General features: G+C 37.6%; 1 protein-coding gene across 1 annotated transcript in view; it reads left to right on the forward strand.

Annotated features, from left to right (window-relative positions):
* LOC107691862 (signal-induced proliferation-associated 1-like protein 2) overlaps positions 1-18,970 on the forward strand; it is a 48,255-nt gene that overhangs the window by 8,968 nt on the left and 20,317 nt on the right. The window contains exons 2-4 of the mRNA XM_016490685.1: positions 11,254-12,876; positions 17,668-17,792; positions 18,448-18,636. Of these exons, the coding sequence (XP_016346171.1) occupies positions 11,760-12,876; positions 17,668-17,792; positions 18,448-18,636 (1,431 nt within the window). The 5' untranslated portion in view covers positions 11,254-11,759. The remainder of the gene's footprint in view (positions 1-11,253; positions 12,877-17,667; positions 17,793-18,447; positions 18,637-18,970) is intronic.

Below are 18,970 nucleotides of genomic sequence, written 5' to 3' on the forward strand. Positions count from 1 at the left end.
ACTAGTACCACATTAGGGGAACGCGGGGCAGCCAATTTTTACTTGGGTTGCTCTCTAAGCACAGAGAAATGAGACAGAGACACAGCTAATGCACAATTTCAGGATGCTTGTGAAAAAGAAGTGCGATTAATTGTAGTGAATGTGCACTCGAAATGTACTTCAAATCTTTAAAGTATTAAAAAAAAAAGCTACTTGCAGGTAGTATAATATTAATTACTTTGTTTCCTAAGACACTTAAGTACACTTTTAAAAAGTGCACTTTGCAATGAATGTGCACTTGTAATGTAGTTCAAATCTTAAACGTATATTTAAAAAAAAAGCTACTTGCAGGTAGTATACTATTAATTACTTTGTTTCCTAAGACACTTAAGTACACTTTTAAAAAGTGCACTTTGCAATGAATGTGTACTTGTAATGTGTAACGCCCCTGTGGACTGTTTGTTGTGGTTTCTTCCCTTTGTGTTGGTTTAGCCCGTCTAATCATTAGTTAATCACCGTCATTGTGCTCACCTGTCTGCCTCTAATTATTCACCCCATATTAGTTCCTGTCTGTCTGAGCATTGGTGTCGGTTATTGTTAATGTTACCCCGAGTGTGTGTCTCACCTACCTGAACCTGCCTTGTTGTGTCTACAATAAATGTCATTATTGGAATCCTTGTCGTCCTCATCGTCCTGCCTGCCTCCACACACCCGTTTCCGTGACGTAATGTAGTTCAAATCTTTAAAGTGTATATATATATATTTTAAAAAGCTACTTGCAGGTAGTATAATATTAATTACTTTGTTTCCTAAGACACTTAAGTACACTTTTAAAAAGTGCACTTTGCAATGAATGTGCACTTGTAATGTAGTTCAAATCTTTAACGTATATTTAAAAAAAAAAGCTACTTGCAGGTAATATAATATTAATTACTTTGTTTCCTAAGACGCTTAAGTAACTTACAAATCGATGTTCTGGTCATCTTTTCTCCTGACAAAATCAATGTAATAGCAATATTTCCATCAGTTGAATGTAAGATTTTCCATATTCCAAGCTTGCCTGCTGCACTGGTGCCTGTGCAAATCATGAAAACTATGAAAATAAAGCTAGGAATTGGATTGTTGGACTTCAAATTAGTAGGGGTTGAGGCATCAAAAGTAACTAAGTTAAAGAGCAGTTTTATGGATGGTAATTAGTAATTAGTTACACTACTAGTTACTCCAAACGTAATGTTATTACTGTAACTAGTTACTGCGCAACTGAGGTAAGGGTAGAGTTACATTCAAGCTATTTTAAAGCATGAAGAACTTATTTGCACAGGAAAAAAAAAACATTTAAATATGTCATTTTGATTTTCAAAGGTGCGTATTGGGGTAAAATTTGTGACAGCAGAGTGACTTAGAATTAGATTCAGGTCTATTTACAAATTAGTTTGAAGGAATGTTTCAGGCATCATATGGCTTTTAGATTAATGCATACAAAAACTGTTGTTTTATTAAATAAAGGTCAGTTTAACCAAGTGCATCTAAGAGTTACTTTGTGTTTGGCAATTATAATAATAATAAATACATAAATGAACATATTATCCTGTAATGCTTATTTATGTTTATGTTTGTGTATTTGCCAGTACATAAATTATATTTATGAAAGTACAACTTATTCAGCATATTTTGTCCCAACGACATAAATTGTTGTTCCTTCATCTTAAAGGAGACCTATTATGCCCCTTTTTACAATATGTAATATAAGTCTCTGGTGTCCCCAGAATGTGTCTGTGAAGTTTCAGCTCAAAATAATCAACATATAATTTATTATATAATTTTGAAAATGCCTATTTTGAATGGAAGCAGAAACACGCTGTTTTTCTGGCCTGTGTCTTTAAATGCAAATTAGCTGCTGCTCCCCGCCCCCTTTTCCAGAATAGAGCTGGGCCATTACAGCTCGGACCTGCTAAAAACATCTGTTTTGACTCTGATTATCATGTTTATCGCGCTGAAATCATGCGTTTTAAACCATATGAGTTTAAACAGATATAAGGTTTTCTGAGAGCACACATCTGAAGCACATGCACAGAAAGCGGCTGTCACAGCATGTGAGTACTAAACTAAGTTCTCATTCACACACAAGTTTACCCTGGAAAAGTCAGATTTTCATGATATGTCACCTTTATATCAGACTTCCTGCCCAATAAATGCTCTAATATTTGTGTCCTGTATGCAAATGCTTACATTTTAGTTCCCAATCAGCAATGATCTATGTGTAGATTATACAGGACAGCAACAAGAATGAAAATTCATAAAAATGCTGCCAGTTAAACATTAAATAGCCAGATTCAGTTTTATTACTTTCGATTCCTTTCTCTCTTCATTTACATATATAAATAAAGTTTTTGACAGAGACATTCTCCTCAAAGAAATGTAATATTACACTATTAAATAGTAATGGGCTACATAAATTAAAACAACTTTTTTTTTGCATGTATGAAAAGTTTGACTACTATAGCTGGGGTTGCGGGAAACATGGATTTTTTTATTTAATTTTTTTACATATTTGCATCTGTTTTCACCTACCAATTAATCATGCATGAACTCAAAACATTAAAAAACACACTAGCAGGTGATGCACCTGAAACTGAAAACAGGTGAGAGAAAGCAGAGAGGCCACAGGATAATCACATTGACACTATGAAATATTAATGATGCTTGATAATGCATCCTAAATGTTTTATGTAGTGTAAACATAAATGGCAAAAAGACATGCAATAGTCTCCACTGAAAGTTCAAAATATCCACAAACATACAAGCAAAACACAAATAAATAATATTTTATGGTTTTATCAACACCCAAATACAGTCGCTAAAATTCACAAGGCCCAAAACAACAATAAAAAGGTCAAATAAGGCATTAATTTAGCCTGCTGTGTATTTGCAGTGTTGGGAAGGTTACTCCTATTTATTTGAGGGCTTAATCATTTGACTGTACACGAATGTCTTAAAGAAAGCTTTGTGCAAATAGTATATTAAAATCTAAAATGATCATAGCAACAAAAAGCTATAGCCTACTAGGCATTTTTTTTATTAAATGTAAGAAAATTGGAAGTGAAACTGAAACTTGAATCAGCGGGCTGAGAATGGGGTCTCAGTAATTTCCCATAGCCTATCAGAAAGAGGAAACAGACAGTGCGTAAATAACCAAAATGTGTTAAATGCACAACACAATTAACAAGAAATTCACTCCAGATTCGGTTGAGTCCTTATTTGGATTGTTTGAACTGCTGTTGACCAAAACAAGCGTTCATTCTTCATAAATAAACCCATCTTGGCGATTCAATTACATGTGCAGTTGCCCTCCAATCCAACGAATTATTTATTCCGTGCAACATTTCTGCCTTTACACAATATGAGGGAGAAGCACCAATTCTGGCATTCGATGCTGCTGCATTTGCTCAGTGCGCATATTTTGCCCCCAAATCTGCACTAAGCAGAAAACCCGTCTCTTTCAAGAGAGGAGAGTGTGAAATAAGATCAGGACACTCGCTGAACCGGGTGTGTGTGAGTGAGAGAGAAAGAGAGATGAAACCGTCAAATCCTCGTCGTTCACCTTTAAAATACATCACCGCAGTGCTTGCGTATTGGAGCTTGGCTGGCGCGCGCGTCGGAAAGGCTCGCTGCACCATTGCACCTGTTCTCGAGGTTGCAAATCACAGGAAGTCGCTGTGCAAAAACGGCGTATTCGACGAGCTTACGGTTTAGCCTAAAAGACGTCAGTTCGACAAGAATTACCCGAGCGCGGAAGAGACCACAGACAGCTGTTAGACATCGCTTTGTTGTCGGTGAGTTCTATTCGAGAACGCTGTTTTAATGCGAGTGACACCGAATGCCACTGATGCAATCCTGTAAGTGAGAAAGGATGTGTTGTTCGCTTCTTTGTTCGTTCGGTGACTTCGTCCTGTTCCGGTTGGCATTGCTGAAATGTAGCAGACAATGATTCATATCGTCCTCTATTCAGTGCAAGCAGCCTTTGTTGTTATAAAGCTCATAAATGCTTATTTTATCGTAAAGAGATTTGTTTAAGCGTTGATGAGTCGGAGGAGGCAGGCAGATTATTAACTGCATCCACACTGCTCTTATTGCACTGCCCTCTTTTTTAGCGACATTTGGATGCAATTTAGTGCATGGATGCTCATAGGAAAGAAACGGCACATCAGCTCAAAAACGATGCGGAGAAAGAAAGACATGACCTACTCAGGGCGGTTCTGGGGTCAGTGGGTATTCGGGTTTGCCCAGACATCTGTGGATGCGTGTGGAGCCATCCATTGATTAAATGTTGGAAACATGAGAAGGCCTATACTTTCAATGTAATGTTGAAAGTTTTAATGAAATAGGTCCAAATTTGAAATATTACTGGCTAAGGCTAAAAAGGACTCGCTAATCTTTAACTAAATAGTCTCAAAATTGTGGATTTTGGAAATTGTGCCTACCAGACTTTTTAAGTTCATTGCATAATAATGATTTTTTTGCAAGAATGCCAGATGACTTCATTCATGTCAAATATTCTAATTTATGTTTCTGAAATATTAGGTGCTTTTTACATCTGACCAAAACGCCAACACGTTCTTTTAGTGTCTGCAGTGGCAAGCCAATTTATCCTAAAGCTTCCAGCATTATTGGTCATTACTCAGTTCTGACTACTAGTGCACATTTGGATATTTATAATGCAATTTTGACAAGGGATGCACCAGTTTGTCATAGGCATGTGTTTGTTTTCTGTTTTCTTGTTATTTATAATGAAATATTTAGTTAGCGTGTTAGTGAAGCATGGATGAGTTACACTGATTAAGAAAAAAAAGCAGTCCATGTGTTGGATCTGTATGGGCTGATATGCAGAATTCAGTTATCGGAATATTTCTTTGTCTCAGTTGACTTCCTTTTTTTAATTTTAGAGATCTACAGTTGAGTTTCCACAAGTCTAATTTGTCTTAATGATAAGACAAAAAAAAATCACATTCAGGTTATTCTTAATTTACTTTACTTGTAGATATCTGTAATTTAATATGACTAGACTGTAATTCTATTCTAATCTGCAATTACTAGTCATTACATTTTGGCTAGTCGGAATTATATTTGTACTCCTCAATTTTAAGTTATATCTAAAATTATTACATTTAGTTAGAATAAAATTAGTATTTTTAAGACCTTTAAAAGGTTGGAATAGCATTATATATACAGTATAATCAAATTCATTATTACTAGCAAAAATGTAGCCTAATTAAAGACTTCTGCGATAGTAATTCTTACTAGTCAGAATTGCATCTTACAGCTTTCTATTCACAGGCAGCTCATTATGGTAATTGCATCTCATGAATATTTATTGCGGATTTTATAAAAAGCCAGGCGGGCAGTGGATGAGGCCAAGAATGAGTTAAAGTGGTTGCAGAGCATTAACACTGATTTTCAAAGAGTTCTCTATCTCCGGGAGTCAGCTCAAAGTATGGACTTTACTATAGTATTTTGGATGGATGGAGGAATGTTGAATATTTGGCTAAATGTCAATATCCATAAATTTCTACCTTCAGCAGTGTTTGGAAAGAGAAAGAGATGTGTAAACAGTTTGTTTTGCATTTGATGAGGAGTAAAAATTTGGTTGCAGAGCTTTATAATAGAAATTATGACTTGTTACTAGTCAAAAGTCATCATGTCATGATTGAGATTGAAAATGTTTATTTTTACTACTAAAAGTAAAATGTATATGTTTTGTCTGTAATTTAATTAAAGAGCTCTACAATTATTATTTTTTTTTTGCAATAAAGTGCTGTGGTAGAGTTCTGTATAGAGGTCGACCGATTGATCGGCCGGCCGATTAATCGGCCGATTTTTGGCATTTTTTAATTAATCGGCATCGGCCGATTGTGCTGCAAATTAGGCGAAACTTCTGGGCTGATTATAACGTGCACGTTAACTTTCCTCGTGAAATGTGTGTGTAGGTCTGACAATAGCATCCACGATGTCATCGCTCGTGGCCAGTGCACTCTTAAGCAGTTATGAGCAGCAGGCTGTGTAATATGTGTGAACACTTTTATTTTTGTTATCACTTGGCCATTTGACTTATTTGAATAAACTGATCACTGCACGTTTGAAAATTAAAATGCAGCGCGAGTGTTTTTATATGAATGTATCTTTGAAAAAAACGACGGTCTTCAGAAAAGCTTCGGTGTCATTTTCATTTCGTCTTTCCTGTAATGCCTGATAAAGTAAAGTTTGTGAGCGCAGTTACAGTGCTTATTTGATTACAGCCGTTACCGGGGAAACCGCTATATCTCCCGCTGCAACAGCGCCTCCTGCTGGCGGAGAATGGATTTGCGTTTGCAAGTCTGTGGGAAACACTGGTGTCTATCAGAAAACATAAACAAAAAGCATGCTTCAGAACTGTTTTGAGAAGGTGCTTAAGTTTTGAGCCATGTATTATTACTCTGAATTAGGCTACTACTACTATTACTATCTTGTACCCTGCAATAATCATTTACTCAAACTCACTTTTATGAGATGGGGGGGGGGAAGAAAATCGGCCAAACATATCGGCCAAAAAATAGGCATCATATATCGGCCATCGGCTGCCCTGATTTCTAAATATCAGCATCGGCATCGGCCATTGAAAAACCCAGTTTTAAATAGGCTTTTTACAAATGCAGCATGATTTTTTTATTTGTCAAAATTAAATTGCAACAAAGAACACTGGTGACATTAAAATACAAAACTGCTTGCCATAGTTTTTTTTTATTTATTTTTTTTTAATCATTTGCACAATGGGCACCATAATATTTCAGATGAGATTAAGTTTTGTTGTTAAAATAAACATTATCAGGCATGTGTCTGTGACATTAATCTTCCTTTCCTTCTTTCCCCAAGAAACCAGAATGCATATATAGAGATCCTGAAAGAGGGTGTGTGCAGAAGCAAATAGCAAGGCAAAAATCATGCAACCTGGACTTAAAAATCTTGGCAAACAATGTTACATATTTTATGAGTACTTGCCGATGTATTGGCAAAGTTTGCAGGAAGCCCCCTCCTCCTGTGAGCAGAGCAGCTATTGTGCAGGTCAGCTGGGTGGATGTGGTGTGATGTACGCCATAGTCTCTATGCTATTTTTGACAGAAAGGAAGTGTATAAAAATGAAAAGTGTTCTACCTTAGCAACCACATCATGTTTGCTGTGGAGTTTAAATAGGCCTGTGATTTTATCCCCCCTTATTGCAAGACAAATGTGCATGATTTGTTAGATACATGTGTGTATCTGGTATTACATGCTCAATTACACAGCCACATGTAGAGTGTACATATAACATTGAAGTTCATACATGGCTTTTGTTGTTGCCTTTGTTCTTAATGTGAGCAGTCCCTGGTTCAAAAAGAGCCTGTATATGCAGTTCAAATCAATTGTATGTCAGTGTGTGTAAATTAGGAACGGGGCACGTTTGGTTACATCTTAATTTGGCAGTTCACTTGAAATCTTAATCTTTTAGGTAAGTGGTAAGAAGACCAGCTGTGCTCTGTACTGAGCTATAGGCCGATGCTTGTGTCACCTCTGCAGGGTCCATCACTGCCTAGGGAAGGTTAACATGCTTTGTGTGAATTTACTTAGTAAATGGAACTAGAATATGTGTACTGGAGCAAACAAAGCCTAGACTGGAGTATGGCTGGGCGATAAACAATATCATATCGAGATTGTGATGAAATAATGATGATAAGCTCTGGACATTTGTACTCAATATGGATTAATGTAACAGCAGAAATAAATGTGACAGCAGCCAGTCAGTGCATGTAGCTACTGTAATAAGTCTGCATTTTCTGTGTGTCTCTGTGTAAATGAGTGGCATATTTTCATCTGATACACAAACTCAAACTCACATTTTGCTCATGTTGCTTTCAGCATCTGCACCTCAGTATATGGGGACATGTACACATGAACTTTACTTCCAGGTCTTCTCTGTGAATCAGTTCACCAGCTTTACACTGTTTCATTTGAGAAAAAACGTGTCAAAAACACACTGAAACTCAAAGATCTTCATGACATCCTGCCAAAATAAAAGTTTGGTTTAACTTAAGAAATTATGACAGAAATATATTACTATTGTATAATAAAATGTACTTCTCAAAGTATTATTATTATTATCATCATCATCATCATCATCATTATTATTGTTATCATTATTATTTTTAAATCAAGACATTTTTAATCCATATTTTAATTTATACACTTCTGCAATGCAGCATCTTATTTGACAAAAAATAAAAATGCATTTTTTTGTTGTGAATTAAATATTAGATTTTCATTAGATATCATTTTTAATTATAAAATGGTATTAAATCATAAAACACAGAATTCAGAAGAACAAAATAAACAGAAAGCATAATTTAGTGGAAAATAAACTGTATTTCATGGGGCTCTGAATGAAAAGGTTATTTTGTGCAGTTTAATTGTGAGCAAACTAGTTATTTTTATATTCATTTTCAAGGTTTAGCAAATATGTGGAAAGCATTACCTTCCTCATTAAAGGGGTCATGAACTGAGAAATCAAATATCAGTTGATCTTTTGACATATAACAAGTCAGTGTATCATAAAAACATCCTGTAAGTTTCAAAACTCAAAACTTTCTCGTTAGTTTAAAAACAGCTTTTATTGAAACCAAGCCCAGAAAACGACTCGTTTTGGAATGTGCCACTTTATGACATAATAGTGTGGCTAAACACCGCCTCCACGGGAGAAGATCAATGCCTACTTCTACATCGCTGCCTGCTTAGCTCCGCCCACTGATACACACTTGTAGTAGGAGGAGAGGAAATACTAGAGAGGTGCAAACACAGGATTACGCCATCAACACAACCATACAAGATGACATTACAAGATTACAAGACACAATGTAGTGTAAAGGTCATTGCACACTGAGTCCGAAATGTTTGCGCGTTAAAAAATAAATACGACCTCATGTTGTGTCAATCACGTTTTCACACTGCCTCCGAAACTTTCGTCCGTCATAAAAAAATTCGGATCAGGTTTGATTTTCTGCGTTTTCGCATCCGTAGCATGCATTTTGATAAGAAAGAATGACAAACACAAAAAAACGGAAAAACGCATGCGAAAATTTCGGATTCAGTGTGCAAGCACATTAAGTTGTGAAAAATAGTAATTGAATTGCCTTTGTTGTGATCCTAACACCGTATCTAGATCAGACGCAAGCGCTGTTGCGCATCCATTTCTCTTTCAGGTCAGAAGCAGCACAAATGCTTGGAGTGTGTCAGAAATAAAACGCGACATTAGTTAACTGTCAGAGATTTGTTGTGTCAGTCTGTGCTGCAACCAGTGTAAACAGAATTGCTGATTATAATTGGTTCTGTTGTGTATAGTCTTGATGTTCCTCTCACGTCCGGTGTAAACGACACTTTGTTTACATTGTCCGGTGTAAACAATTCTCTGTATGTATGTGCTGTACATGTGGCAGAATTGACAATAAAGCAGACTTTGACTAAACACGGGGTAAAATTAATAAAGAGCTCCAGATCGCATCAGTGAAACACTGTTTGTTTGTTTGCTTTACTTTACTACGGATTGATTTTTAACAAGACAATATGATGCAGGCTTTTCAGAGAGACTGAAAGTAAAAGATAGTGCAGTGCTGAGTCTGACTATTTTGGATCCAGTAGTAATGTCGCAACACATAAGCTTAAGTAAAGGTGTTTTTACCACTATTGCATTGTCTGTTTCAGACTGTTTGATATATACTGAGTAATAATAGGTTTTTAACTCAAATGACCCATGTTGTTTTCAGAGTTCATCACAGCAGCGTCCATCTGTTATTTTAATAAGCAAAACTGTTAGCCAATCATATAGCAGTGGGCATTTACTTGCGAGTCTTGAATGTGCCCTGCCTATAAAAACAGACCGTTCTGCAGAGAGGGTAGAAAACAGGATAGGAAATAGCCTATTACTTCTAAGTTATTATGTTTTTTTTTTTACGTAAAATCACACTAATATTATAAGTGAACTTCAGAGAACATTATAAAATACAAAAAAATGCAGTTCATGACCCCTTTAATGGTAAATGAATATTGTGATAAATATCGATATATCATGTGATATAGAAAAAAAAAATTTGTGATAATAATTCTGGCCATATCGCCCAGCCTTACACTGGAGCATATACACAGAGAATTGAATGGGTTCATAATAAATTGGCAATTATTTTCAAAATATATTTTTTTCTTGCGAAATGCTGTTCCAGAGCTTTATATCTTTCTATTAGTAATTTTATTTGACAGTTACTGTATATATATCACTATATAGTAGTTATTTCTTGCTGGGAATATAGATGTAGGCCTATCTAACAAAATAGCACAATTTCAGAAGTCAATACCAGTAAAGATTCCACTGATTTTTAATACCTAAGCAAAAACTTCAGCTTTTATTAAAGACAAGTAAAAAGCAAACATCTAGTAATAAAATAAGAACAGCCAAATCACAAGCAGTAGAACAAATAAAGCCAAAAGGGGATACAGTTTTTCAGGTTTCTACCAGCAGTGAAGTTATTGAATAATTTCACTATTCAAGTAACTTTTTTTCATATATTACTTCACATATAACTTATTAAAGCTACTAAAGTTAACCAGCCACAGTTAGTGGATTTCATTAAACATATCAGTTTTTTTTTTTTTGGCATGTTTACATTACCAAGACATCTGTGCCAATACTCACCAAGGCAAGTATTTTGACCACTGAAGAGTATGATCTTTCATACTGCAAACACTCTTCACAAAACACGTGTGCACAGATCTTATTGCTTTATGCTTAAATGGATCACTGAATGTGCAGCACGTTTGCCTCTCATAATACTCTGTGTGCTTTATTAGTTGGGAAAAGAGGTTACTCATATTTCCATCTTCAGCTGTTTGACAGTACGCAGTACACAGAACGTTTTCTGCGTAGTGTCGGATTGTTAAACCTTGTCCACATGACAAAAGTCTGACCACTTTTAATATAAGAAGTAAGTGATTGTTTAAAGTCAATCAACAAACCACTCTCATATAAATAACTTAAAGCAGTCGTCCCCACTAATAGCCGCACAGATCGATACAGAGTACAGCAGAATACAACAAGTGGTGAAGCAGATTTTACCACAGCATATAATGTACTGCCATGCAACACAAACAATGTAATTTACAAAAAATGTAAAATCTATTATTGCATACAAACTAATAATAACCTGTTTCATTGTGTTTCAGGAATACAGTGGAGGATGCAGGCGTGGTCTCTAAGGGCACAGAGCTTGTTGGTCGGCCACGAACAGAGAGTCACAAGGCGTACCTGACTCAGAATAAACCAGACTGGGAATCCAATTTCAGTCAGTCCACATACAGTCATAGTCATTCTGCTGGATGCATCCTATAACATTTATGATGAGAGTAATCCAGTATGTCAGAACTTAAGATGTTTACCGAGAGATTGAAATCATCTCTGGAGCCTGCACGGCTGTTATTTTATTCCAAGGCAGAAGGTAGCGCTCAGCCCTTCTGAATATTTTAGTGAATGAGGAACCTATCGAACGGAGATCTGCTGGCAGTGCTGGAGAATTTCAGTGTTCATGGCTAGAACAAGAAACATTTGTGCCAGTCACTTGAGTTCCCCAAAAACTCCTGACTTATTCACACAGATGCAGTAAATTGGTGCGAAGGCATAAGAAAAGGGGCAAGGGCAACTGAAAAGTCAGAGCTTCCCACAACTTCAAATCATGCAGTCAGACGATCTCTTCATCCGCAAGTTTCGAAGGCAGAGCCCACGCCCGCCCCTAGTGAGAGTGAACTTTGACCCCAAGCAGGATGATGGTAGCGTGCGGACACGAGTCCTGTTAGAATGGCCCCCTAGGAGAGAGGGAGAGGGAACAAACAGCGAGAGTGTCACACCCAGTGCAGCTGCGCTGAATCTGAGGACAGTAGGTCGTGGACACATAATGCAGCGCAGCAACAGTGACGTCACCCTTGGAGATTTGGATTCAGCGGGGCAAGTCGGGAGGAAGTTGCTCCGAGTAGGGTGCGACAAATCTGGGACCGCTGAGTCCCTCCACCGAGAGTATGGTAGCCTGTCCTCACTTGAAAGACAAACCCAGACTGTAGATCCCAGTTTGGAAGATCAAGGTGTTCTCAGTCCCAATGCCTTGCGCTTCAGAGATCCATTTCTTCTGCTGGGTCTGCAAGAGGCACCTCCTGAGGTGGACGGCGTGTATCAAGGAAACTGTGCCCCAGCAGCAGACACGTCAAAACCGGTCAAGCCCCCCAAACCAGAGGGGCTCGGGAAGAAGGCCAAACCGTCCCCTATGCAGGCCCCTCAGTTTTCCTGTGACCAAGTCTCAGGTGGTGCTTGGGTGCGCAATTTTGCACACTATGATGTACAGAGTATCCTCTTCGACCTGTTGGAGGCTGCAACCAATCGGGACAGCATCGGGCGCAAGAAGAACATCACATCCGGAGCGTCAGCTGCTTCTCAACTCCGTCCGCTTTCACAGTCCACACCTTCCTCATGTTTTCAGGGCGGAGGGGGCTGCTCGGGAAGCGGGACTGGCTCGGAAGATCTAGAGCAGTCCTTGCTGGACGAAGGAGATGGGAACGATAATGATCTCCTGCTTAGCTGTCCTCACTTTCGGAATGAGATGGGTGGCGAGGAGAGTGTGGGGCTCGGCCTGCAGCGGGCCGGCAGGCACAGGTGGAGGAGTCTTCAAAGTCCCAACAATGCTGTGTCCGTGTTAGAGGAGCCCAGGGAAAGCCATGTCCAGGCACAGGGGAAAAGTAACTACTTCATAGAGCATGCAGACCTGGGGGCTCGGTACTATCACAAGTACTTTTACATGAAAGGTGAGAGTGTGTGTGTGGCGAAGCATGTTTGCACTTTTTGAAGAAACATATCACATACTTATTTTTAGGGCTTCCATCAGCTAAATATTTTCTGATTGACTAATAGTTGTTCATTTGAAGTGATTAGTCAACTAATCGCACGTTTATATTAATAAACCATATAATTCATAATAATGATCCTTTAATTGCCTATAGCCTATAAGTGCTCAAGCGCACACATAAAGCTTGCCACAGCGCACCACAGAAGTAATGATTATGAATGATTTAGGGAGAAAACAGCAAGAAGACTGCCTTAAAGGCACAATATGTAAGTTTTTTTATTAAAATATCCCAAAACCACTAGAACAGTGTTATATATTTTGCTGACTTGTGTACTTACATTATCCCAAATGTTTTGAAGAATGTTTAAATCCAGAGAAATAAGCAATTTTAACTAGTGTAACAGACCGTGTCCATTGTGTCATTGCGTCGCCTGCCAATGACGTCATAACCCTTCGATTTTTCCGGTTTTATTTTGTTGAAGACGTGGAAAACCCAAAGACACTTTAATATGTTGCATTTTATTAGACAGATGACGAACGCACAGAGTAGCATTATAACAGAAATTTCAATACACTCAAATGTATCTAGTATAAAACAGCGCTGTTTTACCCCACATACGCATGACCGGAAGAAGCGGAAGTGGTCGACTGTGGCATAATAAAAGCTCTGCTGCTATCGAGCCATGTATTGCGCTCGTCCTTCATTAGCAATCACTCCAGCGGCCTCGTTTCGCTTCCACAACTTTTAGCCCCACCTTACTTCATACTACAGTTACCTTAATAAGTCTTTAATACATTAGCTCATCAATGAACATGATTTCTGCCCGAGTCCCATCGGATTGCATCGGCTGTGGGGATGAAGACGACAACACCCATGATTCCACACTCAGTCACGGCATCATCAAACTACGCTTTTGTTTCTTGTTTGTTTTGAATATGTGCCCTCTAGCAACGAAAACTTACATATTGTGCCTTTAACATTATAATAATTCATTGATAAACAAGTGTTTTCTGTATTTTTGGCTTACGAGATGAAGTTGACGACACTGACTCGTCGTCTCCACAATGGACGTTCACGTTTCCTACGGATTGCATAATCTGAAAATATTTGCTTTCCATTTGAATTGGTTCATTTAAAAGTAGAAATTTTGCTCTCTGTTGATACATTTTTCATGTCTGAGAGGCAAGCATGGAGTTTTGGTTCATTTTATTTATTTATTTATTAATTATTTACGCAAGTTCACAGAGACCTTGACGGCAGAAAGCGTATCCTGTTTGTTTTCATTATTTTACAAAAGCACAACATTTTGTTGTTATTGTGAGTGCGCGTACACGAAAGTGGACCTTTTTCAGATTCAAAGGATGTATTATTCTTATCTGTATGAGCAAAAATGACGGAGTAAAATTTTAAGTTAAATGCAAATGATCCCACCGGCTCCTCCAAGTTAACTGTCATGCAGTGAGCGCACTACTGTTCAGCTTCCACACTCCGCACAAACACTTCAATAGTGCACATTTTTCTAGGTTAACGTTAAAGCTAGCGGCCATGTAATGATGCTGTTACTTACATGTTTCAGATGATAAGCCACGTTTGAGGTCGATGAACGAAATGAACGTTTGCATGTCCTGACTGATGTACTGTAATTACCGCACAGACCAGCTGTTAATAATCTTTCCGTCATGGACTACTTGACTTTGCCACTTTCTGTGATTTTCTTTTTCTGCGACTAAGAAAATTTTGATCGACTAAGCCTCTTCTCGCCAACTAACTGTTAAGCCGCGTTCACACTAGATTTTGAGACTCTTTTTAAAAACTTAAATTCAACATGTAACAAATTATAATACATCTAAAATGTAAAAGCATACGATCCACTCTACTTTCCTGCAGCACTGCAGTTTTAAATTTATGTTCTTTTAATTCAGATAAGAGGTCATGCTGTGACGTATCGATCTGCCGTTGGTCACACGGTATCACGTGATGCGAATTCACAGGTCAGAGTTCACCAAACTTTAACTTTTCTACGCAGCGAAATGCGAAATATCTTCGCACGGGCTTGCGTTTCCGGTCTGACTCAGTCGCATGCTTATGAATGGAAGTCAATGGAACGAAAGGTCTAGTGTGACCGCGGCTTTAGTCGACTATTAGGGGGGCAGCCCTACTTATTTTCATTGCTTAGTCTACTTTACTCTCAGAAAAATGTGCAAAAATCATACTTTTTGGGGCACAACAGCTTGTCACTGGGTGCTTTGGGGGACATCTTTCCACCTTGTTTACCCCTAAATGGTTCATAGTACCTTAAGGCTGGGGTGCCAATCCTGGTTCCGAAGATCTACGTTCCTGCAAAGTTCAGCTCCAACCCTGATCAAACACACCCAAACTAGCTGAAACAGGGTTGGAACTGAACTCTGCAGGCAGGTAGATTTCCAGGAACATGATTGGGCATGCATGCCTTAAGGGGTACTACTACATAAAGTATTACTACTCTAAGGTACTCATAGGCACCTTAAAGGGACCTTTAAGGCAGTGGTTCTCAACTCCGGTTCTCGGGACCCACTGCTCCTCACAAGTTGTATGTCTCACTTGTCTGACACATTCAGTTCAGTTCATGGAGCTGCTGATCTGACTCAAGTGTGTTAAATGAGGAAGATCTGTGAAAACAACGGAATACGCAGTATAATGCATGCCAGGCCAGTAGTTGGCAATGTCACCTTGTAAAGAAATACTAGGTATCTGCACACATACGTATTCCTATAGACTGAACATGTAATATGCATGCGCATGACGTCACCGTTTTCACGAATTTGCGTTTTCATAGTTTACACAGAGATATCATTTTCAAAAACTTGCACTTCGTGTTTTCAAGCCTCCAAAATGCAGTTGTCGTGTAAATGAATGGCCAAAACACATTAAAATTGATCTGTTTAGTTACGCGAGAGTCTGCATACAATGTGCATGATACAGATTTCATCATCAAAATAGTATGCGCGTACTATACCGTAAGAACCATTCGATTTTTGTAACTGTGTGTACTTTGTACAAGCAGGTCACACATTGCCATTGACTTGGTTTTGCAATAATCAGTTGAACTGATGATCTGAATCAGGTGCATTAAATAAGGAAGACATACAAAATGTGCAGAGCACTGGGTCACCAGGACTGGAGTTGAGAACCACTGCCTTATAGGCTACTACTATATAAAGTATTACTACTCCAAGGTACTTGCTTTATTTACCTCTAAAAGGTTTGTAGACGTACCTAATGGGTACTACTATATACAGTATTACTACACTAAGGTAAGGGATAAGGGTTACCTCTAAAAGGTTCTTACAAGTACCTTTAGGGTTACTACTACATACTGTGCACTACTCTATACTCTATTACTATTCTGAAGCACTAAAGTGCACCTTAAAGATAAATAACATATTTGCCCCAGAAATGTTCATAGTAGTAGCTTAAGGGGTACTTCTACATACTGTATTACTACTCTAAGGTACTAATATGTGCCTTTTAATGGTAGATAAGTTACAAAGTTGTCCCTTTAAGCCCCTGTGAATAGCTGTTGGAACCATAAAGGTGCAATATTTGCAAATTTTTTCTGTCTTTTATTGCCTTTGTTAAACCAACTTACTGTTTTTGTATATGTTGTTGTTCTATATTTGTTAGTCTTCTAAGACCAAATTTTCTGACTGAAAAGGCCCATTTGCATCAAATGTGGTGCAGAAAAAGTTAAGTGAATGACATTTAAATGGCCTGTTAGCATAAAATATGTGTTGGGCTTCACAAAATGCAAATTCACCCACAACAGTACAACAGATGGCGCAACAGTCACCATTCACATTCAGTGCTGTGAGATGTTCAGAAGAAGGCTGTCAGTCCCTAACATTCTGTTTTAGACTTGCTTTTGTGCTCAACAGAATAAAAAAAAAAAGAGAGAGATTTTTCAAGTTAAAATGCTAGACTTTTGTGTCTGCAGTTTTCAGGAAGACTGTCTGTCCAGATAAGCAAGCAGTGCCTTTAGTTAAATGTGAAGTGGCACTTATCGTCCTCTTATTGTGTCCTTTTATATATGATGTATAATTGTATTTTTTTATAATTAAAAAGTAACTTTTTTTAGATAATGTATGCATTACTGCAGTGGTTCTCAAACTAGGGGTGTACAGATTAACATTTTTGATGACTCATTCTGCACTTCAAAGTACAATCAGATTTCAGATTTTTCAAATGCTAGGGTAGGATTGTAGAGGATGCAATGTGCAAATTTACAGTCTTTTTATTTACAATAATTTTTATAAATGACATTCTTTTTAAATTACACATCATCATAATTACTCAAATGTATCATTGTACTGTAGTAATAATAGTTGCATATGAAATCTAAAAGGAGGGAATATATTAGACTTCATTTTTAATACACCTGTGGTTGTAACACTAATTTGTCACAATAATAATTTGCTATTTAAAAATCGTGTAGAGGTGGATATGTTGAGAAAAAAAAACACTTTGGATGTTACGCTCATAATACAGGTATAGAACACAATTAACCTCTCTTGACACTGTCATACAGTTTGTACAGTAGTTTAGCCATAATGCATGCTTGTTCATCTCAGTAGCGAGCCGTTAAAAGTTACACAATCACTGTTCCTCTTTTTCTGCTGTTCAGTATTCTGGTGTTTGTTTCTGTTATTTTCACATTTATTTATAGGATTTTGTATGAATTGTTAAAATCTTCATTTCCCTCTTTTATTCCAGACCATCAGAATTTCTTTGGCATGGACGAGCGTTTGGGGCCGGTGGCCGTCAGTTTCCGCAGGGAGGAAAAAGAGGGATCAAGTGGGTCCCAGTACAACTACAGAATCATTTTCAGGACCACTGAAGTAAATACAACACTCTCTCACACACAGATGTCATTAAAGATTTTGAAACATTTCACACATTAATTTAAAGGAGTTATATCATTTTTTTTTCTTTGAGGTCCATTCAAAATGCTTTTAATGTCTACCAGAGAAAAATGCTCAGAAATTAGGTAATTAGGAGATGATCACTAGAATGTTTTTGCACAAATTTCCCCTTTCATTTTCTTTTTTTAAATCAAAATTTGAACATTATATTATTAATCATTATTAGTTACATTAATATATTTATGAATGCATTTACATTGCTAAAAAAAATATTTAAAAAAGTTTGCATATGTGTTTTTGTTGAGTATTATATTTGATAAATCAGGCTTTTATGGCTCATATAGTATAAGATAATATGAAGCTGTGAAAGAGGAGTAAAAAACACCTCAATTTTATTCAGAAGCCCAAACTGAGAAATACATACACACATTTGGTGCAGCCGCTTTATTTGGTCAAAAAGTAAGATGAAATTCTGACTCAAGATTCAAATGCCTTGTAAATCAATCTACATTACATTATCGTCCTCAGTGGGGAAAATAAATATAAGAAATGTATATGATATATGACCCCTTTAAATCTACATTATGGTTGTGCACTCATTCATTATTTGGTCCCTGCTGTTTTTCTGCAGCTGAAGACCCTGAGAGGTTCGATCCTGGAGGAGTCCGTTCCCTCCGCAGCGCGCCACACCACGCCACGCGGCCTTTCGCCAAAGAGACTGCTGGAGTTTATTTTGCCCGATCTCAACCTACATTGCCTCAGACTGGCCTCCACTTCCCCTAAAGTCAGAGACACGCTCCTCAAACTGGACGAGCAGGGGGTAAGAGCTGTGATATTGAGCTGCTTTCTGTAGTTCTGCAGAACTGACAGCTTGGGTTTGCTGACAGTTACCGTAAAGGCTGCTAGAAATAGTGTAGCAACAAACATCTTAAAATATTATATTGTAAATATATATATATGTATATAGTTGGTGCAACTTCTATTTTAAACACAAAGTCACGTGAACTGGCTTGACAAGTGCTGTTCTGCCTTGCTTCCTATTTTAGTAGTCTAATAAACCTGGTATTGTGTATTATGATTATAGTTAACTCTATGATGAATTGCTTTTGCAAAGTCACTGATAAATCCATCTAATAAATGCATTGATAAATGAA

The sequence above is a fragment of the Sinocyclocheilus anshuiensis genome, unplaced genomic scaffold (genome assembly GCF_001515605.1).
Source record: "Sinocyclocheilus anshuiensis isolate Anshui unplaced genomic scaffold, SAMN03320099.WGS_v1.1 scaffold206, whole genome shotgun sequence".
NCBI lineage: Eukaryota > Metazoa > Chordata > Actinopteri > Cypriniformes > Cyprinidae > Sinocyclocheilus > Sinocyclocheilus anshuiensis.